At 43.0% G+C, this 25,896-nt stretch overlaps 1 protein-coding gene across 3 annotated transcripts in view; it reads right to left on the bottom strand.

Annotated features, from left to right (window-relative positions):
- LCOR (ligand dependent nuclear receptor corepressor) overlaps positions 1–8,979 on the bottom strand; it is a 129,595-nt gene extending 120,616 nt beyond the window's left edge. For 2 of the 3 annotated variants that reach the window (XM_075348372.1, XM_075348375.1), the window contains exon 1: positions 8,883–8,979. In XM_075348372.1, the coding sequence (XP_075204487.1) occupies positions 8,883–8,979 (97 nt within the window). The remainder of the gene's footprint in view (positions 1–8,882) is intronic. The other variant, XM_075348374.1, reaches the window with a different exon arrangement.
- Between the last annotated feature and the right edge of the window lie 16,917 nt (positions 8,980–25,896).

Raw genomic sequence — 25,896 nt, 5'->3', positions numbered from 1 at the left:
ATATATATATATATAGTGTGTGAGTATACAAGTGTAAAGCAGTTGTAGAGGCAAAATGTGAGTATACAAGTGTAAAGCAGTTGTAGAGGCAAAAGTTCTAAAGTCAAAACATTAAGTAAATGTGACTTTATTCTACTATCTCTATGTAAACAGCCACTCAACAATTAGAACGTGCAATATAAAAACAGCATTTCATTATGGAAACTTCAGCTCCATATGGAGCGCTGTCAGTAGAATAAAAGACCTGTTTATGGCAGCCTCGGTACTCTGAAAAGCACACGCCCCACTGTATTTAAGGGAAATTATATTCATACAGTTCCCCATTATGAGGCCTAATAGCTTATTTTTTGGAAGAAAAAAATATTTTGACAGATTTTCAGATGCAACCCATTGTACACTGCATCTTTGATCTCTATGAAAAGCTCTCAAAAATCAATGAAAAACCACCCCCACCCTTCTGCCCTCTGAGGTTATTTGATCCTATTTGCTAAAAAAAAAAAACAGGGAACAAAGACATCATAAGTCAATCCCCAAAGTACGTGAAAAGGCATCCAATGAAAAGCAGCCAGCCAAGTGTTGTTATTCACTACACATACAAATTAACGCAGATTGAAGGGCATCGGCACAATGCGCTAGGGATAGTATTGCAGTACTACTCTCTCAAAGTGTAATTGAAGTGGACAGAAGATGGGAGCACCCCAAGCAACAAACAAAAAATCTATACTAGAAGATGTGAAAAAACCAACTCCTTATGTCAATTAGCCGGGTAAAATCATTCGCTAACACCCCAAACAAAAAGACCCCAGTTACCATTTGGTGACATGCACTTATCTTTGAGATAAATGCCAGTCATGGGAAACACGGGGGAACACTATTCTCCTTAAGGAGACTTTGCAAGCCAGTCTGGCTGCCAGGTAAGGGGACTTATAGCTGCCACGCCCCTCTAGGAAATATTCAAATTGTCTCTCCAGTAAAGGAGACAAACTCTAGCACAGCGCCACCTATTGGAAGTAGCGATCCTAAAAATCACAAGTGGATTTTCAACAATCCTTTGCAATATGACTCAGGATATATAAGCCAGATCAGAATCCCAATTTGCAGACATGGTGTTTCGGGGTGCTTGCCCCTCGTCAGTGCAAAGTATGGGGTGTCTGATCTGGCTCATGAAAGTCATGGGAAAGTAAGGTCTCACTCAGACACCAGTTTTTCCTCTACATTTCAGTCAGTGAAGAATCGGCAGCACACAGTTTCCAAATGTGGTCAGATTTTCTCATGACCCGTAGATTTGCGTTGCCAATTTTGAGCCGACACCAAAAACCAATATTGGACATGTCTGTATGATTTTGCACATGCCACAGAAAAAAAATAAAAACCAAACAGATAGCACTCATATGATAAACTGATGTGTAAATGAGCCCTCAGCGGTGAGTATAATGTGGACTAAACTTACAAATTAGTGGATGTGACTTATTCAGCAAGTTCAGCACTTGCATGAACTCACCATTAGGGAGAGTCCACACGTCATACTCCTAACTGTGGCTCTGCTGTCATATTTGGGAAAATTGCAGTGTAAGGGAAGAGATCAGCAGTATGATCACTCCTCCATCCCTGCAGCCAGAAATTCGCAGAATTTCTTAGTAAGTGTTCTCCCACTTAGAAACCAGATTATTTGTTGTCAGCAAAACAGGAGGGGACCCACAAAAAACAACCCCCCCCCCCACACACACACACACACTACAAAAGCCTATTTATATTCCAATAGATAAAAGGTAAAATCTATTTCTAAGCCATAATGCAACAATTTTTTTTTCAGCATTTTTTAGATACTCGTAAAAAAAGGAAATATGCAAGTGACTGTAAATGCTTTCCTTTCCAGAATTTATTTTGTAACATTTAGAATATACAATTTTTTGGGGTGCCTTATGTGATAGAAACAAGACAAAGGAAAAAGAAAAAAAACAAACCTCTTAAAAGCACACTTCTATGAAATACTTGACCATAGTAATCGTTCACTTGAACTTATACAGTATATCAGACTATTGCTATCCAATGTTTATAGGATGTCACGGGGCACAATGTTATACTATGGGGCAGGGCTCTTAAACGTTTGCTTTCCCATGCTATCACAGTTTGAGAAGGTGGTGAATCGCAGCACGCTACAACGTAAATCGGACGGCATGCACCCATACAAGTCTATGGAAATCATCAGACTGCACTGGGATGACATCTAAGTACAGTTAGATTTGCGTAGACTCACATAATGGAGAATATGGACAAATTTTGTTCTCCCTCTCCTGGCAGTGCGCTAGGATTCTCCCATCAGAGAGAAGTTGACCACACCAAGCCAAAAATCAGACCAAACTCAGATCACAGTTTGATTGTAGTGTCCTTAGCATAATCAATCCAATTCTCTTGCATGAGAAAATATATGGCCGTGTGACCCCAGCCTTAAAAGTAACATCTGACAAACTTTTTCACATAAAAACCCAAAGAAACAAGAAGTCAAGTAAAACACACCTATTACAGCCCTAGGCCCCACTCCGTCGGCTGTTAGTTTCATCAGTGTGTCAGTTTTAATCAGAGATATTTTACTGAAAAAAATATAAATCAAAGTAATTGCAAAGCTTGTAGTTATCTCATATAAACACACACACACACACACACACACACACACACACAGCTAACATTCTGCAGCGCTTTACATGCATCAGCAATGCTGTCCCAATTGGGGGTCAGAATTTAAAACTCCTTAACTCTGTTTTTGGAGTGTGGGAAGAAACCGGAGTACCACCACACAAACACAGGGAGAGCATACAAACTTACAAACTCCTTGCAGATGTTTTCCTTGGTGGGATTTGAACCCAGGACCCCAGCACTGCAAGACTGCAGTGCTAACCACTGAGCCACCGTGCCGCATTTATTGCAATGTTAATCACGGACATTACATGGATAGCACACCGATGCCATCCGTGTGCTTTGCACGATTTTCACGGACACATTTCTGTGGATAATTTTGATCTATGACTCCCAACAAAAATGGACAGGTCTCTAAATTTTTTTATGTGGACACAAAGTTGGCAAAAAAAAAAAATAAATTATTACATATACATATACATATATATATATATATATATATGTATGTATGTCATGTGACTAGCACCATATAGTTTAATCCAATGTAAATAAGGCTTTAAAAAGAATTGTGTAATAGTAAAAAAAAAATTCACGTGATAATTGGATCACATATTTTCAAAATTACACGAAAGCAGATTGAGGAAGCACTCAGCCACGAGCATTTATCCTCTATGCTTCATGCTTGTCAACTCCAAATACATGGTGGAGCTTTTAATAGCTATACAAAACTTAGAAGGATAAGAATATATAATTCATGATATTCATTCAGGAACACTTAGGGAATCACACCAGCGCAATTCTCCCTAAAGTTATAAGTGATTGAATGTTTTAGCATCACTGGCTGCTTTGCATCCTAATATGGCCGGGCTGGCAGCATTACAATAAAAGTAATCTTCATTACTGCGCTTGCAATTTGTCAAAATGTATTTGCATGTGCCCTCTATCAAGGAATCCAAATAAAAAATGTGATTCAAACCCCATGACTAATTAACTTAATACCAAATCATGCAAAAGCATGCGTATTAAGGCAAGAAATGAGACGCTCAACTGCTGGATTTGCAGGAACAAAACAAAATATAGGAAAAATACTACAAAGACTAAAATGTAAATGTTAAGAAAGAAATTAACAATACAGAGCTACTTGCTCACCACTGGTTTAGATAAACCAACGCACACAAAATTATTTGCACAAAAACTTAATAGTGAATATTCTCAAGCAGCAAATTCGTTGCAAAATTTTGGCGACAAATAGAGCACATGAATAGGATTGTTTGGCCGCCAACATATGGATGTAAGTGATGAGTGAATACTAAATATTTTGGTTATTCATACTGAATACCTAGTATTTCTCCACTATTTGTCACGACGTGCTTTAAGTTAGTTATTCAAATGGGAATTTTTCAAGAAAAATGCTCGGGTTCCAAGTTGACTTGCATTAGGTTCGTTATTCATGGCGAATAATGGAATAGTACTAGCTATTTGGTACGAATAATCCAAATATTTAGTATTCGCTCATCACTAATGGATTTCTATAAAGCCAGATTCACACGGATCGAAATTCCTGGCCCAACGTCGAGGCCTCCTGATCTGTGCCATCACATTCACCTATGAAGCAAAATAGGTCCGGACAGGAGACATGGCGCTTGGGCCAGATATCGCAATCATAGCATGGTTCGCAATTTCATAGAAGTGTGTAACCGGCATTAACCTCAATCAGATTGATGGGACATTCATAGAAAAACACTGCAACAAACTGAGACATGGAAGGTCACTATTAGATGGCTACTAGATTCCTGGTAAAATTGTGATTCCAATGCATCAAACACTGGTTTTGGGTAGTTCACATCACTCCAAGAGTAGTTGATCTATGGTATAAGGCTGATCCGTAAGAACAGATCCAGCAGAAATCCCTTAGCAAAAAAGTCGTGCATACACAACTTTGTCCATTTTGCAAAAAAATAAAAAAGGGCTTTTTTCATGGGAATCAGATCTGTTAGCCAATTGCTGTCATATGTAAAGCCTTGAAACGTTGGATTAAGACATTTGCACTGATGGGGTCCATTTACTGTAATGACGCAGTCACTATGTGCTCCGTTGGACATAATTTGGACATATTTTCGACAGTATCTAACCAGTATCTACCCAAATGTGGATGAGTGCAATTTGTTGTCCATCTCAATTAGGCAATTACTGCCAAAAATGTATATGCAACAGAACACAATGGGACGGTGTACATCATTAAAGTATATGGCTCAGTCAGCGCAAATGGTTGAATCCAGTTTTTGTTTTGTTTTTTTGAAGGCCTCAGACGTAAACCCCAATGAAGGCACTTGCATCTGGATGAAACATGACATAAGCCCGGCCCAACTACAAGAGAAGACAGAGAGCAACGCGAGTACTGGGCTCCAAAAGCAGACTCTTAGCCTATGCTTTGTGATACCCGATAAAGACGCCAAACAAGTTGCAATTAGGCCCTTTATGTATATGGCAATTTTGACTTTTTTATAGCTAAAAAATATTAAACCTCTCTCCTTAAAAGGGTTAGGCTGACACCACATGCACCCCCACAGCCTACAGGGGTGCTTGCACATGTCTGATTTTAAGGATGAAAACGGGTACAATGCCTGCTGATCAAGTACCTACTCTTTCAGATATGCACGAACACAAGCTTATTAAATCTACAATAATTTATCTACCTTATGCTAGTTTCACACATCCGTCTTTTCGCTGGATTGGTGGATCCGGCGCACTCCAGTACAGTGTGATATAGTAAAATGGCAGTGCGACAACTTCCGGGTCACATGCTGTCATGTTATCGGAGCTTGTTGCGCTGCCATTGAACTGTATACATTGTACTGGAGTGCGCCGGATCCGCCAATCCGGCGAAAAGACGGATGTGTAAAACTAGCCTCAAGGGTGCTTTACACGCTGCGACATCGCTAGCGATGTCGAGCGCAATAGCACCCGCCCCCGTCGTTCTTGCGACATTTGGTGCTTGCTGCCGTAGCAAACATTATCGCTACGTCAGCGTCACGCGCACATACCTTGTCAGTGACGTCGCTGTGACCGCCAAACAATCCCTCCTTCAAGGGGGAGGTGTGTTCAGCGTCATAGCGGCGTCACTAAGCGGCCGGCCAATAGAAGCGGAGGGGCGGAGATGAGCGGGACGTAGCATCCCGCCCACCTCTTTCCTTCCGCATTGCCGGTGGACGCAGGTAAGGAGATGTTCGTCGTTCCTGCGGTGTCACACATAGCGATGTGTGCTGCCGCAGGAATGACGAACAACATCGTACCTGTGGCAGCAGCGATATTAAGGAAAGGAGCGACGTGTCAACGATCACCGTTTTTGAGATCGTTGATCGTCGCTCCTTGGTGTCACACGCTGCGATGTCGCTACCGGCGCCGGATGTGCGTCACCAACGACGTGACCCCGACGATATATCGGTAGCGATGTCGCAGCGTGTAAAGCACCCTTTAATAATACAAAGTACACAAGCGTTTTAGGATAAAAGTGGCCTCCATAACAAAAAAGAAAGTTGAAAAACATTATGGAAATTTGATAGAAAGAAGTTTTGCCAAGTCATAAAATGTTAAAATTTAACAGGAACAAAAAAAAAAAAAAAAACTTCCCTAAATACATATAAGCTGGACAAACCCAAGTTCAACACGCACAGCTATACCATAAAAGCAATCAATTTCATGTTTGTGTCATTGTTGTAAAGATAAAATAGTTGGCGATTCTAAACTTTGGACTCTGTTTAAAAAAAAAAAAAAAATTTGTACTTTATCTTTCCTGCGAAACAAGTCATAAAAGTTGCTTGGTCTTAGGACTGGAACAACAAGAGCTAAATATTCATGGTAAAAATGAATTAGGGGTAAAAGGTAATTGCACAAAATGCACAATGTCTAGTAGCCCCCTGACAAAAAATATAAAATGTGACAGCTTGATGCCATGAAGGAGCACTTCACCTATTTTATGGCCAAGACAGTACTGAAACCTGTGGCTCCTCCTGGATGTTGCAAAACTACATCTCCCAGCATTCCCTGTCCGCTTCTGCCAAAGAATGCCGAAAACTGACAAAAACAATACACAACCTAGAAATCTCTGCTGCATATCAACTAAAAATCTCAGGGGAAAAAAAAACAAAAACAAAAACAACAGTTTTAGGTTCAAGCAACTGCTTTAGTGCAATTTAACAGCCTAGTAATCACTATACTCCCCAGCATTACATTATTTCTGGGCCATTTTTTTTGCACAGCAGCAATCACATATGGAATGCATTGTCCATCGTGATTACGAAAACCCATAACTGAAGGCTTTTTGTAAAAGAAAGGGTTAACAAGGCAAAACATTTACGTTTGCAAACCCCTGTGTGTTTCCTTTTGGAGACTAGGAACGAGCCTTTATTCCTAGATGACTCTTCACCCTGATTCTTCGATCCTATCAAAAGATTGCACAGAGCCTACGAAACGTGTCAGGGGTTAAAACCGTTTAGTCAACTCCTATCAATCATGTGCAAACTGTAAACCTACAGAATTTTTTAGCTATCACACCCCCCCCCACCTCCCTCCCTTCTTCTCATGTAATACGTGCTCAGTTACTGTTTCAGGAAAGGGACAAAGAAACGCTATCACAGCATGAAATTACATCTCGACCAAAGCACTATTTGCATAATGGGCTTTTGCTAAAATTATTTCAAAAGCGAACGCTTAGATAAATGAAATCAACTTTCCACCAGGAATAATAACAGCAGCCCCCTCCCTCCCCTCCATGTTGCTGGGATCTTACATACCAAATACTTCCCCCCTCCCACCCAAAAAAGGGTGAAAATGAACAGCACAAAAAGCCTAACCAACCCCATGAAAACAAATGAGGAGGGGGATGCAAATCTTCAATTAGAGAGCACAAAGCCTAGCAACTTTTTACGGTGGGGCGAGAACGTAAATAGCGACCCTGTCGTTTCACGCTTTTATCCCTGCCGGATCCTTAAAGTAGGGAATAAAAGACAAAAAAAAACAAAACAAAAAAGACCTACTGTGATGGGGGAGTTTTCATTCATCCCTTGCCCATCCCCCAGCATTCTGCAGCCACCAAAAAACGGATCGCCTCTCATATTCCTCGTTTGACGGCGCAGCAGCTGGGGGTGTCCTGGGGGAGATGGGGGGGGGGATCCTCAGTCGTGGGGCGAGGACGGTTCCTCCGGGAAGGGCAGCGCTCAGCATCCAGCGAGCTAGGCCTCAGGCCCCTCTCACACCCCCCTCTCCTCCCAGCCTCACCCCCATCCCTGCCCACCATTCAAGGAACACACACAGGAGAAGAAAAAAAAAAAAAAAGTGTTTGCAGAAAGGAGGGAGGGGGAGAGCGTGGAGCATCGAGTTTCTTTAATTAAGCAAACAGCAGATTAAAAAAAAAAAAAAAAAAAAAAAAAAAAAAAAAAATACGCCCCCAAAAAATAAAAAAAAAAGTCAGATCCAAACAGAGGAGATAATTACCTAGAAACCTGATCCTGTGCCCCTCTGATGAGGGTTGGGGGGTCCCCCAGGGGAGCAGTCCTGCACTTTACATTGAGGGTTAAAAAATAAAGAGGAAAAAAAAAACAAAAAAAAAAAATTTTGGGCAGCGTCGGGGGCGCGCGTGCGCGAGCTGGAAGGAGGCGGGTTAGGACTCGGGGGCGCGCGCTGGATGGAGGAGGGTTGGGACTCGGGGGCGCGCAGTGGAAGGAGGAAGGTCGGCGTCGGGGGCGCGCCTGCCTCCCTTGCACGCGCCCGGCATTCGAAACGCGGCCAGAGCGGCGCGAGTTCCCTTCTCTCTCTTTCCTCCCGCCCCTCTGACCAAACTCCCAGCAACAGCCGGGGAGAACAACCGACAGCCCGGCCAGTGTGTGACTGGCCTCTCCTGCACCCAAAATAACGGGCGGGGGTGAGAGGACCGGCTTCCCCCCTCCGTCCAGCCCCACAGAGCGGACGGTGGGGACTGTGAGGGGCGCAGTCACGTGACCCCGTCAGAGCCGTTGGCCGCGCTCCGCTCTCTCCCCTCGCGCACGCCCCTTTCCCGCCGTTTTTTTTTACCTCAGGAGAGGAGCCGCTGCTGTCCGCCATCCCGCGCGACCGGGGACTGAGCACCGCACCGGTTCCGGGTTAGTCGTCGTCTCTTCCCTCCTCCTCCCCTTTCGTTGTGTGTTTTAACTTGTGAGGGGATTTTTTTGAGGGGGGAATGAAGGTGTGTGTGTAAAGAATTAAGAGCTTACCTACACAGTGAATGAGCTTGTGCCGCCAAGAATCAAGTTCCTGTCGAAAACCGCGCCTCTCGATAGAGCATTGCTGGCTCTTACACAGACTCGCCATTTTCTGCTGGCCCCGCACGGAGCCTCCCCTTTCTCTCTTTCCTCCCTCCCATCTTCCTCCTCCTCCTCGCTGCTTTCCTCTCTCGGTTACGTGGACCTCGGTGACGTCAGTACGCACAGTTCTGTGTGAGGTACAGGCCCCGCCCAGCCCCGCGAGCTGCCACAGCCCAGGGCGGCCGGTCTCCATGGTGACGGTACACTGAGAGAGGCAGCGGCGGAGACCCCCAGCGCGGCATTATAACGTATGCAGGTCCTAGTATGAAGGACTACAGGTGCCAGCATCTCCTGACTGCAGCTGATATATAATATTTGGTCACTTATATAGCGATATTCCACAGGAACACTGTCCCCATTGGGGCTCATCACCTAAGGTCCCTATCAGTAGGTCTTTGGGAGGAAACCCCACACAAACACGGGGAGAACATACAAACTCCTTGCAGATGTTGTCCTTGGTGGGATTTGAACCCAGGACCCCAGCACTGCAAGACTCCAGTGCTAACCACTGAGCCACCGTGCCGCTCTATCATAGCTGTATCTTTCACAAAGACCAGATACAGAGCCAGGAGAGATGATAATAATAATAATGTTCACTTATATAGCATCATTAATTCCACAGCGTTTTACACACATTAGCAACCCTGTGCCCATTGGGGCTCACAATGTAAATTTCCTATCTGTATGTCTTTTTGAGAAAATTCACACAAACACCGGGAAAACTTTTAAGAAGATGGTGTCCTTGGTGGGATTTGAACCGAAGACCCCAGCGCTGCAAGGCTGAAGTGCTATCCACTGAGTCACCATGCCAGCCCTACACATAAACAACAATACAGAGACCGGTGGGATAAAGAGATGGGCAAGATAAATAATAATACAGAGACCGGCGGGATACAGAAATGAGAACGGCAGGATACGGAGACGAGTGAGATAAATAATATAGAGACCAGAAGGATACAGAGACCGGTGGGAGACAGATGAGTGGGATATAGAGACGGGTAAGATAATACAGAGACTGGCAGGATATAGAAACGGGTGAGATAAATAATACAGAGACTGGCAGGATACAGAAACGGGTGAGATAAATAATACAGAGACTGGCATGATACATAAACGGGTGAGATAAATAATACAGAGACCGGCAGGATACATAAACGGGTGAGATAAATAATACAGAGACTGGCAGGATACATAAACGGGTGAGATAAATAATACAGAGACTGGCAGGATACAGAAACGGGTGAGATAAATAATACAGAGACTGGCAGGATACAGAAACGGGTGAGATAAATAATACAGAGACTGGCAGGATACATAAACGGGTGAGATAAATAATACAGAGACTGGCAGGATACAGAAACGGGTGAGATAAATAATACAGAGACTGGCAGGATACATAAACGGGTGAGATAAATAATACAGAGACTGGCAGGATACATAAACGGGTGAGATAAATAATACAGAGACTGGCAGGATACATAAACGGGTGAGATAAATAATACAGAGACTGGCAGGATACATAAACGGGTGAGATAAATAATACAGAGACTGGCAGGATACATAAACGGGTGAGATAAATAATACAGAGACCGGCAGGATACAGAAACGGGTGAGATAAATAATACAGAGACTGGCAGGATACAGAAATGGGTGAGATAAATAATACAGAGACTGGCAGGATACATAAACGGGTGAGATAAATAATACAGAGACTGGCAGGATACATAAACGGGTGAGATAAATAATACAGAGACCGGCAGGATACAGAAACGGGTGAGATAAATAATACAGAGACTGGCAGGATACATAAACGGGTGAGATAAATAATACAGAGACTGGCAGGATACAGAAACGGGTGAGATAAATAATACAGAGACCGGCAGGATACAGAAACGGGTGAGATAACTAATACAGAGACTGGCAAGATACAGAAACGGGTGAGATAAATAATACAGAGACCGGCAAGATACAGAAACGGGTGAGAGAAATAATACAGAGACTGGCAGGATACATAAACGGGTGAGATAAATAATACAGAGACTGGCAGGATACAGAAACGGGTGAGAGAAATAATACTGAGACTGGCAGGATACAGAAACGGGTGAGATAAATAATATAGAGACCAGAAGGATACATAAACGGGTGAGATAAATAATATAGAGACCAGAAGGATACAGAGACCGGTGGGAGACAGAGATGAGTGGGATATAGAGACGGGTAAGATAATACAGAGACTGGCAGGATACAGAAACGGGTGATATAAATAATACAGAGACCGGCAGGATACAGAAACGGGTGAGATAAATAATAGAGACCGGCAGGATACAGAAACAGGTGAGATAAATAATACAGAGACTGGCAAGATACAGAAACGGGTGAGATAAATAATACAGAGACCGGCAGGATACAGAAACAGGTGAGATAAATAATACAGAGACTGGCAAGATACAGAAATGGGTGAGATAAATAATACAGAGACTGGCAGGATACAGAAACGGGTGAGATAAATAATAGAGACCGGCAGGATACAGAAACAGGTGAGATAAATAATACAGAGACTGGCAGGATACAGAAACGGGTGAGATAAATAATAGAGACCGGCAGGATACAGAAACGGGTGATATAAATAATACAGAGACCGGCAGGATACAGAAACAGGTGAGATAAATAATACAGAGACTGGCAAGATACAGAAATGGGTGAGATAAATAATACAGAGACTGGCAGGATACAGAAACGGGTGAGATAAATAATACAGAGACTGGCAGGATACAGAAACGGGTGAGATAAATAATACAGGGACTGGCAGGATACAGAAACGGGTGAGATAAATAATACAGAGACTGGCAGGATACAGAAACGGGTGAGATAAATAATAGAGACCGGCAGGATACATAAACGGGTGAGATAAATAATACAGAGACTGGCAGGATACAGAAACGGGTGAGATAAATAATACAGAGACCGGCAGGATACAGAAACGGGTGAGATAAATAATACAGAGACCGGCAGGATATAGAGGTGGGCAAAATAAATAATAATACAGAAACCGTCAGGATGCAGAAACGGGCAAGATAAATAATAATACTAAGACCAATGGGTTAGAGAGACCGGCGAGATAAATAATAATACAGAGACTGGCAGGATACAGAGACCAGCGGGACACAGAGACAAGATACAGAGACCAGCGGGACACAGAGACAAGATACAGAGACCAGCGGGACACAGACAAAATACAGAGACCAGCGGGACACAGAGACAAGATAGAGAGACCAGCGGGACACACAGACAAAATAGGGAGACCAGCGACACAGAGACAAGATAGAGAGACCAGCTATACAGAGACAAGATACAGAGACCAGTGGGACACAGAGACAAGATAGAGAGACCAGCGACACAGAGACAAGGTACAGAGACCAGCGGGACACAGAGACAAAATACAGAGACAAGGTACAGAGACCAGCGGGACACAGAGACAAGATACAGAGGCGGGACACAGAGACAAGATACAGAGACCAGCGGGACACAGAGACAAGATACAGAGACCAGCGGGACACAGAGACAAGACACAGAGACCAGCGGCAAACAGAGACAAGATACAGAGACAAGGTACAGAGACCAGCGGGACACAGAGACAAGATACAGAGACCAGCGGGACACAGAGACAAGATACAGAGACCAGCGGGACACAGAGACAAGATACAGAGACCAGCGGGACACAGAGACAAGATACAGAGACCAGCGACACAGAGACAAGACACAGAGACTAGCGGGACACAGAGACAAGCTACAAAGACCAGCGGGACACAGAGACAAGATACAGAGACCAGCAGGACACAGAGACAAGATAGAGAGACCAGCGACACAGAGAAGATACAGAGACCAGCGGGACACAGAGACAAGATACAGAGACCAGCGGGACACAGAGACAAGATACAGAGTCCAGCGGGACACAGAGACAAGATACAGAGACCAGCGACACAGAGGCAAGATACAGAGACCAGCGGGACACAGAGACAAGATACAGAGACCAGTGGGACACAGAGACAAGATACAGAGACCAGCGGGACACAGAGACAAGATACAGAGACCAGCGGGACACAGAGACAAGATACAGAGACCAGCGGGACACAGAGACAAGATACAGAGACCAGCGACACAGAGACAAGATACAGAGACCAGCGGGACACAGAGACAAGATACAGAGACCAGCGGGACACAGAGACAAGATACAGAGACCAGCGGGAAACAGAGACAAGATACAGAGACCAGCGGGACACAAAGACAAGATATAGAGACCAGCGGGACACAGAGACAAGATACAGAGACCAGCGGGACACAGAGACAAGATACAGAGACCAGCGGGACACAGACAAAATACAGAGACCAGCGGGACACAGAGACAAGATAGAGAGACCAGCGGGACACACAGACAAAATAGGGAGACCAGCGACACAGAGACAAGATAGAGAGACCAGCTATACAGAGACAAGATACAGAGACCAGTGGGACACAGAGACAAGATAGAGAGACCAGCGACACAGAGACAAGGTACAGAGACCAGCGACACAGAGACAAGACACCGAGACTAGCGGGACACAGAGACAAGCTACAAAGACCAGCAGGACACAGAGACAAGATACAGAGACCAGCAGGACACAGAGACAAGATAGAGAGACCAGCGACACAGAGAAGATACAGAGACCAGCGGGACACAGAGACAAGATACAGAGACCAGCGGGACACAGAGACAAGATACAGAGTCCAGCGGGACACAGAGACAAGATACAGAGACCAGCGACACAGAGGCAAGATACAGAGACCAGCGGGACACAGAGACAAGATACAGAGACCAGTGGGACACAGAGACAAGATACAGAGACCAGCGATACAGAGACCAGCGGGACACAGAGACAAGATACAGAGACCAGCGGGACACAGAGACAAGATACAGAGACCAGCGGGACACAGAGACAAGATACAGAGACCAGCGACACAGAGACAAGATACAGAGACCAGCGGGACACAGAGACAAGATACAGAGACCAGCGGGACACAGAGACAAGATATAGAGACCAGCGGGACACAGAGACTAGATATAGAGACCAGCGGGACACAGAGACTAGATACAGAGACCAGCGGGACACAGAGACAAGATACAGAGACCAGCGGGATACAGAGACAAGATACAGAGACCAGCGGGACACAGAGACAAGATACAGAGACCAGTGGAATACACAGATGGGCAAGAGAAATAATACAAAAACGGGTAAGATAAACAATAAAACAAAGACCTATGGGATAGAGAAACTGGCGGAATACAAAGACCAGTGAGCTACAGAGACCAGCATGATACAGAAACGGGCAAGAGAAATTATCATACAGAGACCGGCAGGATACAGGAAACGAGTAAGATAAATAATACAGAAACTGTCAGTATACAGAAACGGGCGAGAAAATAATAATACAGAGACCAACGGAATAGAGAGACCGGCGAGATAGTAATACAGAGACCAGCAGGATACAGAAACAAGGGAAATAATACTAGAGATACCTGTGAGATACAGACACCAGCAAATTACAGAAAGCGGCGAGATAAATAATCAGAGATAAGATACAGAGATTGGCGGGATATAGACACCAGCAGGATACAGAGACGAGATTCAGAGATTGGTGGGATACAGAGACAAGATACACAGATGGCGGAATACAAAGACCGACGAGATACCAAAGACCAGCAGAATACAGAGATGGGCAAGATAAATAATAATACAGAGACTTGCAAGAGACTCGGAACCATCCCCAAGGGAGCGGCAGAAGATCAGGAGTCAAATTAGGGAATGTTCACACAAACAGTATATATTTTTTGAGCAGATTTTCCTGTCTGAAAATTTGTAAAGAATTCTAATCTCATCCACACTATGACCTGGATTTGCAGTTTTTCTTTATTTTTTTCATTTTGCAGTATACGCTGACAATTTTTTTTAATCAAAATTCAACAAAACCGCGTGAGATTGGAACAAAGCAAAAAAATGCCCTTTATTATTTTCTAACCAGTTTTTGCAAACCTTTTTTGAACAAAACTCGTTTGCCATGTCTTCAGCTGCGCCATAATAAAAGCAATAATTAAATAAGGAGCCTTACACCAAGCAGGGACTGGGTGGGATACACCAAAAATGACCACATTTGACACAAAGTTCATGAACTTGTCTAAAAACACCTGGTTAAGCAAAGTTCTTGAGGACGAATTAAAAAAGAAAAACAATGTAAAAAAATAACACAAACCATCTATAAAATAAGGCACACATAGCATAACCAGTAATAAAGAGCAAATTACGGTACTTTGGGAAATCCTCATGATATAAACGTCCATCGTAGAGAGCTGAAACAATTCAAATACAGTCTATGTGTTTTATGGCATAGGGATACCAAATAAAACATTTTTGCCAGTAGAAAAAATGGCTCTTGTAAACTGTCTCTTTCATGCACACCATGTCAAAGACCAATAGGGAATTAAATCGTGAGCCCCGATGGGGACAGCGATGATCATGTCTATAAAGCGATGTGGAATTAATAGTGCCCTATAATTTGATACAAGTAAAATATATCTTTGTACTGTGTTAGCCAGTAGAGATAAAACAAATTGTTTAAAAGAACAGAGAGTCCTCAGTGGTTGATACCTTTTAATGGCTAACTGAAAAGATGGTAATAATTGCAAGCTTTCGAGACTACTCAGGTCTCTTCATCAGGCATGGTATAACACAAAATCTGAAGAGTCACATATTTATACACAACAGGACTTAAGGTGGTGTCACAGACAACGACAACGACGTCGCTGCTATGTCACCATTTTCTGTGACGCTGCAGCGACGTCCCGTCGCTGTGTGTGACATCCAGCAACGAGCTGGCCCCTGCTGTGAGGTCGCCGCTCGTTGCTGAATGTCCAGCTTCATTTTTTGGTCGTCGCTCTCCCGCTGTGACGCACACATCGCTGTGTGTGACAGCGAGAGAGCATTCAGAAGTGTCTTTAGTTCCATAAAGATGCGGTACATTCTGGTATCCTCCATTTTGATACAACAGCGATCTGTGCGTCACAGCGGGAGAGCGACGACCAAAAAAATGAAGCTGGACATTCAGCAACGAGCGGCAACCTCACAGCAGGGGCCAACTCGTTGCTGGATGTCACACACAGCGACAGCGACGGGACGTCGCTGCAGCGTCACAGAAAATGGTGATGTAGCAGCGACGTCGTTGTCGCTGTGTGTGACACCACCTTAAGTCCTGTTGTGTATAAATATGTGACTCTTCAGATTTTGTGTTACACCATGCCTGATGAAGAGACCTGAGTAGTCTCGAAAGCTTGCAATTATTACCATCTTTTCAGTTAAGGCTACTTTACACACTGCGATATCGGTCCCGATATCGCTAGTGTGGGTACCCGCCCCCATCTGTTGCGCGACACGGGCAAATCGCTGCCCGTGTCGCACAACAGCCGTCACACATACATACCTGTCCGTGCGGCGTCACAGCGACGTCACTGAACCGCCGCCCAATAGCAGCGGAGGGGCGGAGCTGAGCGGGACGTAACATCCCGCCCACCTCCTTCCTTCCTCATAGCGGCCGGGAGGCAGGTAAGGAGAGCTTCCTTGTTCCTGCGGCGTCACACGCAGCGATGTGTGCTGCCGCAGGAACGAGGAACAACATCGTTACTGCTGCAGTAACGAGATTTGAGAATGGACCCCCATGTCGCCGATTAGCGATTTTGCACGTTTTTGCAACGATGCAAAATCGCTTATCGGTGTCACACGCAACGGCATCGCTAATGCGGCCGGATGTGTGTCACGAATTCTGTGACCCCAACGACTCCGCATTAGTGATGTCGCAGCGTGTAAAGCCCGCTTTAGCCATTAAAAGGTATCAACCACTGAGGACTCTCTGTTCTTTTAAACAATTTTTTTTAGTGCCCTATAAGTAATATAAATAAAATAATCACATGACTGCCCATTTATTTACATAGTAGCATAGCTTGTAATACCAAAAAATGATGTAAGACTAACTTTTTTTATCCTTCAGTGTTGATTCAAAGATAGGAATAAACCTCCCTGAAGCAAATAAAGCTCATCTTATGGAAAAAAAATCCCAACTCCAAATGCAGTAATCACAATAAATTCCTGGATCAACGACCTCTCTCCAGAAATTTAATACCCATAGTCTGCAATACCATTACACTTTAGAAAGGCATCCAGTTCCCTTTTGAACTCTTGGAAATTTGCTTTACTTTTATCCCAGCAGAAGGAAAGAATTCCTTTATTGTAGAAACCTTCCTTCCTGTAGCTGTAGGCGATATCCCTACGTTGTAGTTACAATATAATATATATAGATCATAGGAGAGATCTCGGAATGGCCAGAGGTGATTTACTCAGGTGAGATGACAGCTGACTGCTGTGAATCAGAGAAGAGTATTCTAAAAAAAAAAGGCAACATATGTCCAGTTTCTAAGACAGTCCTTGATTGCCCTATGTTGACTGACAGGAAGCTGCAGGGCGACTACCAGTATTCTTATGGTAATAAACATTGAATGTTACCTTGTAATGGTCGTTAAAGGGAACCAATCACCAGGATTTTCCCATATAACCTAAAGCCAGTGCTATACTGGCACTATCAGGCTGATTCTATACATACCTTTAGTGTTCAGCCCGGATGTATAAGTTTTGAAATCCAAGAAAGTAAAGTTTATAAATTTAGCTGCTTATTGAGTGACAGCAGCTGAGGAGCAGAAAATATCTGAGGGGTATTCAGAGTTATCCCCTCCCCCTGTTAGATTTAGCATAAGTATTATACAATCGACCTAGCAGGACCTGTGTGTGGTCATACCTGAATTGTAAAGCGCTGCGGAATATGGTGGCGCTATAGAAATAAAGATTTATTATTATGTGACTAGAAGGGGCGGGGCCTCAGCTAACAGACAAATGTTGCTTCCTTGTATCAGCTTTGTTGGCTGAGGCCCTGCCCTTTCTGGTCACATGGGTATGACCTCCCCACAGGTCCTTCTAGGTCCATAGTATAATACTTATGCTAATTCTAACAGGGGGAGGGGATAACTATGAATACCCCCAAGGTATTATCTGATCCTCCGCTCCTGTCACTCAACAAGCAGCTAATTTTATAGACTTTACTTTCTTGGATTTCAAAACCTAAACATCCGAGCTGACCAATAATGGTATGTATAGACTCAGCCTGATAGTGCCAGTATAGCACTGGCTTTAGGTTATATACGAAAATCCTGGTGATTGGTTCCCTTTAAAAGTCCAACCTGGCTGTTTTCTTTTTGTTTGTTTCTTTTTTTTATTGATATGAGAAACCTCTTCAGATTAGGTGAAACTCCAGCAATTCACACGGGCATCATATGAACACATTTCTGCACATACACTACAATCATAAGTCCCTACTCTCATGGTCAGTTTATAAGGTTGGTACAACTGCGTGTTAAAGCCTCCATACTCATTAAGCTCCTTGTTAATATTAGACTAATGTCAGCTGAACTTGCCGATATCAACTGGTTCAGCTGACACTCTAATGAAGCAACATTCGGCCAACATCCATTTCTATAATGTGCTTTAGATCAAAACTGATTGAACCTGCCATTTTGCAATTTTGATGCAATTGGTCAACCACCATTGAAAGCGTAAAGGTGCCCCCCGACTGTTCCCTGATAAATGATGCTGGGAAAACAAAAATTGATTTCAAACACAATGCCTGGCAATGGCTTTCTTCTCATTAACAGCAAAGAATTAAGCATTCATGTGTATGGCAAAGAATTGTTGCGCTGCATCCCTGCACTCCTTTCTTTCTTGCAGGGACATGCTCTGACTCACCGCCGCGGCCGGGTCCCTCCACGCTTGCCCGGCGTCCCTGCCCGTCCTCCACGTGGGTTCTCCTCTCCCGCCTCCCGGAGTCTGTGCACGTGTCACAGCATCTCCGGGAGTGCTCCTAAGGAGTTTGCACCGCTGCCTCTCTTTTAAAGGGCCAGCGCACCACTTCCAGGAAGTGCCTCCCAGCCTATTGCTGAGAGGCACAGGCTATTTAGGGAAAGCTTCCACTAGGGGACGTGCCTGATCAACTCCTTAGCTTAGCCAGTTAGTGTCTAGTACTCCAACTAGCTAGTTGTCAGCAGGGTTGTGGAGTCGGAGTCGGAGCTCATTTTGGTGGAGTCGGAGTCGGTATAAAATGCACCGACTCTGACTCCCAAAATATATAATAAATTGGGGACAATAGTGCAATGCAGAATGTGCTGAATATTTTTTCATAGGAATTTGGGAAAGTTATGAAATGTCCTATATATATGGCTGTTCTATTCCTGATCTAAGGCTACATTCACACACAGCATTTTTGCTGCGTTTTTTGAAGATATGTTTGTCAGCTGCAAAAGCATATCAGCTTTTTAAAAAACCGCATCACCTGAAAGGTTTTTGAGCTCAGAAATAATGCTTTTAATAGCAAAAGCAGATTAGAAAAACGTCACAAACTGACATGCTCATTCTTTGTGAGGATCCTCACAATACGATGTGTCTGAATGTCATATCTGGAAACCCATTGCCTTTGCTGGGATGCCCAGAGTCACCGCATTTCACTGAACTATTTTGCCATCAATGTTCGATATGTTTGTGACAAGAAAGAAATTGTTAGCAAGACACTGGCAGTAAAAGCCACTAAAGCTCATCACACCAGCCAGTTTCTCCAGGCCTTAGTGGAAAAAGTTCTGCAAGATTACGAACTCAAGAAAGAACAGGTTCTTGCTGTTGTAAAGGACAATGCTTCAAACTTGATAAGTACAATTACACTGATGAGTGAGAGCAATGAACAACAGCTAGAATAAAATTTAGGATTTAGTATGTTAGAGATGGAAGGCCACAGTGCTGTTCATGTAACTGAGGAACAAACATATTACAACAGAAGAACCGCAAAATGATACTTTAGGATTAGATGATCTTGTTGAAGCTGCTTCAAAACACTTTCCAATTCATCACAGGCGCTGTGTTGTGCACACGCTGCAGCTGGCAATAAGAGATAGTCTGCAAGAGGGACCCCGGTTTCACACATCCGGCTTTTCGCCGGTTTGGTAGATGCGGCGCACTCCAGTACAGTGTATACAGTACAGTGGCAGCGCGGCAAACGCCGGTCACATGCTGTCATGTGACCCGGAATACAAAAAGAGAGTTATCCAGCTCACCTGTCATCCAAAACCATGTAATCCGAGGTGCACGAGGCCCGCCGGTCAGTCCATGTCGGTATTGAACTTATGATTAAGGACTCTTTTGGTTTTAGATATTAAAGTCCTAAACGCGTAAAGTTTCGCCTGTGGCACATATTGTACGGTATGTTTACATGCATAATTTTTAAAGCATACCAATAAAGTTTTTTACATTTTTACTGGATTGGTGCTGAGCCCCCTTTTTCCTCTCCAAATCTTCTGTCATGTGACCGGAGCATGTGACCCAAAAGTTGCGGCGCTGCCACTGTACTGTATCGTACTGTACTGGCCAGATGTGTGAAACTGGGCGGACATGCTGCAAATCTAATTGGAAAAGTGAGGAAGTTTGTTATTGCCGCCAGAACCCCTAAAATTGATTCCATCTTGAAGAGACGTGCTGGGAAAGGGGCAATTGTTGATCAAGCCACTCGGTGAGGCAGCACTTACTTAATGACTGAGCGATTGCTTGAACTAAAATCGTTTCTTATAGATATGGTGAACTCTCAAGTAACATTAAATGAAGGTCAATGGACACAGGTGGCTGAATTAAAGGAATTGCTTAATCACCCATTTACCGTGACTAAAAAATTACAAGCTGAGGATTTAACTCCTGGCATTTTCATAAGTAAGTGGAAGAACTTGCTATTTTGCCTGTCCCAAAGAGGAGGTTTAATCGCAGATGGCATTTCTGCTTCAATGAAACGGAGAGAGACACAGCTATTGGAAAATAAAATTCTTCTGGCAGCTGTTTATGTGGACCCAAGTCATCGTATACTGCTTGATGATCAACAGCTTACTAAAGGAAAAGAAGCTTTGAGTGAGGTAGCAGTTAGGATGAACGGCTACAGGACTGCCAGGTGCAAGAGGACTTGAGGCCTGAGAGTGCTACTGCTGCCATATCTTCATCCTCATCAGATGAAAAGTTTAACTTTGACAAGTATTTGGATGACATGGAGCAGGCAAAGCGTTGCCGCATGGAAAAGGATTTCACTCCGTCTCCTATAGCAAGCAGATTGACCAGATTTCAGTAAAATTTTTCACTTGTTCTCAAAAAAATAGAAAAATTCAACCGTTCCTCAAAACTGACTGTGCACGAGGCCATTCCTTTATACCCGGAAATTGTTAGAGATGTTGCCCATGTGGTTACGGCTTTGCCTCCAACCCAAGTTACTGTAGAGAGGTTGTTCTCAAGCCTTAACATTATTAGGTCAGATTTGAGGTCATCTGCGAAGGAGGATCTGATGGAGGCAATTCTATTTCTTACAACAAATTCATAGACTGCACAAATGTTATTTAGTATGTTTTTGTTGAAAACTGTTTTTTGCCACTTACATAGTGTATTACATAGTGTTATATATAACACACAATATATACTGTGTATATAACACTATGTAATGCACTATGTAAGTGGCAAAAAAACAGTTTTCAACAAAAACATACTAAAGAATAACATTTAGTATAATGCTTATATTTAAGGGAAAAATTTATTGTAGTACAATGTGAACATCAGACATTTAATCATTTTTATGATACAATAATCAAGATATTTGGATAGAACATAAAATATATTTATTGGAATACAACTTTACAACACAAAAAACGAATAAACTGTAAATATGTAATACAATATGTAATATATATATATATATATATATATATATATATATATATATACACATTCATACACACACAAGATATATGTGTAATCTACTGTATATTACATAGTGTATTACATATTTACAATTTATTACAGTTTGTGTTCTAAAGTTGTATTCCAATAAATATATTTTATGTTCTATCGAAATATCTTGATTATTGTATCATAAAAATTATTAAATGTCTGATGTTCAGATACACATGTTCATGTACTACAATAAATTTTTCACCTAGCTATAAGCAATATATGTAGGAGTCGGAGTCGGTGCAAGGGAAATTGAGGAGTCGGAGTGGAAGGTTTGGCTTACCGACTCCACAGCCCTGGTTGTCAGGTCCTCTTGTCTATACTGTCCGCCCCCATCCTGTTGGCCCCCGTCCTGTTGGTTCCTGTCCAGTCGATGCCAGTGCCCGTCCACCCCAGCTGTGCCTCCAGCCTCAGCTATCCCGATGGCTCTCGCCACACCAGAGACTGCCTGTCCTTCCCGGGCATGCCTCCAGCATTAGCTATCCTGGTGGCTTTCACCACACCAGAGACTGTGCCTGTCCACCCCGGCCATGCCTCCATCCTCTGTTACCCCAGTGGCCCTCGCCATACCAGAAACTGTGTCTGTCTGCCCCGGCCATGCCTCCAGCTTCAGCCATGCCAGTGGCCCTTGCTACACCAGAGACTGTGCCTGTCCGCCCTGGCTGTACCTCCCACCTCTGCTACCCAGTGGTCCTTGCATACCAATGACTGCCTCTCCATCCCAGCCGAGCCACCTGCTACAGCCTGTCTGCTCCTGTTCCCGCCCTTCCCCTGGGGGTCAGCTGCCATGGTTCCGGTTCCTGCCCTGGGAGTAGCACCTGTCGTCTGCCTCGCAATGGGCGTTTAGTCAAGCCCCTCCCACAAAAAGGGTAGGTCTGAGGTCCCCCTGTGGTCCAGTGGGTCCATTTCCTGCTCCCGGCAGCAAGCGTGACAATTATGCAAGATAATCTGAAATTAAAGGGGTTGTTCACTGCTGGTCAACCCATTATTAATAGACCCAGGAAGATGAGGAATAAAAATATGCACACCTCCCGAATCGATCCCACTTGCCCATATTCAGCACTGTGTCTCCTGCTGGTATCTATGACGAGGAGGAAGGAGTTGAGTGTTGCAGCATTAACAGTTTGTTGAAGCTGAAGAAACAGATTTGTGATTGGCTGCACTCTTCGCATTCTGTCTGAGCTGGTTTCTTCAGGTCGGATGGAAGGTAAAGGCTGCAGCGGTCACTTAACGCTTACTCCATATATTGATGACCCGAGACTGGCAAGGAAAACAGTAGCAAGTGTGGAGGAGCAGTGGCGGCCTGAGTGTTGAATATAACATTTTTATTATCATTACCTTGTCCTATTGACTGTAACATTTTAAAATCGCTTAAAAACTCCTTTTAAGTGACACAAAGTCTCTAGATACTGGCAAATATGTTCCGAAGAAAAATTGGTAACTGGAATTATGCACCGAGGTAAACAACTTACAAGGCACAAATTAGAGTATACAACGCATTGCTTGGTTAGACAAATTGTCTAAAAATGAAGACAAATCTTGTCTTATATGTGACCTGTTAAGATCAATTCAACTACATAATAGACTATTGTGAAAGAGGTGAGAAAGAACTCAAAGCAGAAAACCTACTGAAGACTAAAAAAAAAAACCTACTGACGGCTACAAACTAAAACTTCCTTTTTATGTGTCCACTGTTACAAAAACATTTATCAAGATTGATTTTCATGAAAGGACCCCAGGAAGAAAACAGCTGCTGTCCAAAAAATCACCGCGGTATGTCAAAAGCTAGTCTATGGGGATGTTCAGAAGGCTTCTAGGGAAAATGTTCTATGGACCGATGAGACCAAAGTGGAACTTTTTATCACGAATACACAACGCTATGTTTAGAAGAAAAAGAACGCTGCACACCAAAATCTTATTCTGTGAAGCTGGGAAAAGGGAGTACCATTGTTTAGGGATGCTTAGATGCTTCAGGGTCTTGACACCTTGTGGTCACTGAGGGAAACAAAGGTATATCAAAACATATTACAGAAGAATAGTAAAAAAAAATGTTTTGATACATTGTTAGCCAGTTGATAAAAAGATTGTTTTCTCTTAGTAAGAGAAAAAAATAATAATCTTGTAGATATGAGACCTAATGACTAACGAAAATTAAACAAGTGATGTTACAAAGCAAGCTTTCAAGACTACTTGGGGGTCCCTTCATCAGGCATGGAATAACAAAGTATCTGAAAAATACAAGTGACTTCTCATAACACTACTCTACATTATTTTTGCTAACTGGAAGAGAACATGTGTTCTTTACGAATTTTGATGTGCTAATTCTGAATCCAAAAATCACATCCATTTCCTCCAGTCACGTCCATTTATCACTAAGGAACTCTTACTAAAATAATGACTTTTCATTATATTTAGATATGCTAAATATGCAAAAACAAATGCAAAATATCCAATGGATATAACTAATAGGAAGACTGCTTAATAAGCAATTAAAAACTGCCGACGTCTGAATTTTAAGACTATAAGCAGCGTGAAAACCAACGACAGCATGCAGTCATTCAAGAGGCTTACAAGTTGCAGCAAATTTAACTATGCTCAAAGGTTTTTTTTTTAATATGTCATTCACCACTTGAATAGTTCATAGTCGGTGCAGGATTGATCCTGATATATTCTGTTGCAATTGTGGTATTTTACAATACCCAACTTTTCTCTATTATATCATAACTATTTTGGAGTATCCAAGAAGAGAAAATGTCTTCCTAACAATTAAATTTACATTTACATTTTGGATAGATAACAGACTCATTCTTTGTTTCAATTATATATATATATATATATATATATATATATATATATATATATATATATATATATATATATATATATATATATAAAACATTCACACAGAGTTCTTTGCCGACTGTCATGGCAGCGTTGGGCTCTGTTCAGATTGCGGATTCTGACACTCCACCCGATGGTTTCTCTGGTGTCTGGTATCAACACAAGCAGACTTGGGCGTTAACCTCTTATGTGCTGTTTCATAGGCAGGCTAGCAAGAGTTAATCTCTGCTGTCTGCTTGCTCCTTTGATCACATGTTGTGGGTAGGCCAATCACATCTGTTCCCCTCCTATTTATGCTAGTTGAAACTTTCCACCCATGCCAGCTATAGTTTGTTCTATGTTGGTCTGTGAGGTGTGGGGTCCCAGGCTTACAGGTGAAAGTTGTGTTTTTTGCTTGGTATGGTTATGGTCTTTACCCCTGTTATTTTTTAGCTTTCCTCTCAAATCTCTAATTGTCTTACCTTTGTGTGGGTGTGCTGTGTGACAAATGTTTGGTTTTCCCTTGTCTGTCTTTACCTGTGGGTTGTTTCATCATGCTTCTGTTCTGTCCCTCCCAAGGGGGAGGGGGAATCAGATCAGGACTGGTCAGGAGCAGGGTCAGGAAGGAGACTCAGGCCCCTCCACCATCAGGAGTATCCCTGAGGTTAGTGATAGCATAGGGCCCGTAGCTTGAGGGACAGCTTAGGAGCCAGGGTTCCCCACTATCCCAGAGTCATCTTGAAAATTACGTGCTATTCCTTCTTCAGAATTCTTAAAACCTTAAACATTTCTCATTTGTGGAAAAAATACTGCATTTTTTTTTACTTCGTATATGGAATTAGCACTCTTCATTTGGGTAAAATCAGCAGAAATACTTAGGTCAGACGAATTTTTTTTTTTCAATGTAGGCCAGTGTAATGTATCAAAACACAATTCTATATTTCAGTATACACAGAACAATATTAAAACATTGTTCTGTAAACCTTGTGGTAAATACTTTACCCTATATAACCATCTCTGGCTATTCCATCTGGGAGCTGTTTAAGCCTTGGTGCCCTTGAATTGTGCAAGAACTTCCACTAGGAAGGATTGCCATGTTTTTTTATCAGTTATGTACCGTATTTTTTTGGATTATAAAATGCACTTTTCCTTCCAAAAAATTGGGAGGAAAA

The sequence above is a fragment of the Anomaloglossus baeobatrachus genome, chromosome 5 (genome assembly GCF_048569485.1).
Source record: "Anomaloglossus baeobatrachus isolate aAnoBae1 chromosome 5, aAnoBae1.hap1, whole genome shotgun sequence".
Classification (NCBI taxonomy): domain Eukaryota; kingdom Metazoa; phylum Chordata; class Amphibia; order Anura; family Aromobatidae; genus Anomaloglossus; species Anomaloglossus baeobatrachus.
The sequence above is the reverse complement of the archived record's forward strand: the minus strand, read 5'-3'. Positions and strand labels throughout refer to the sequence as shown.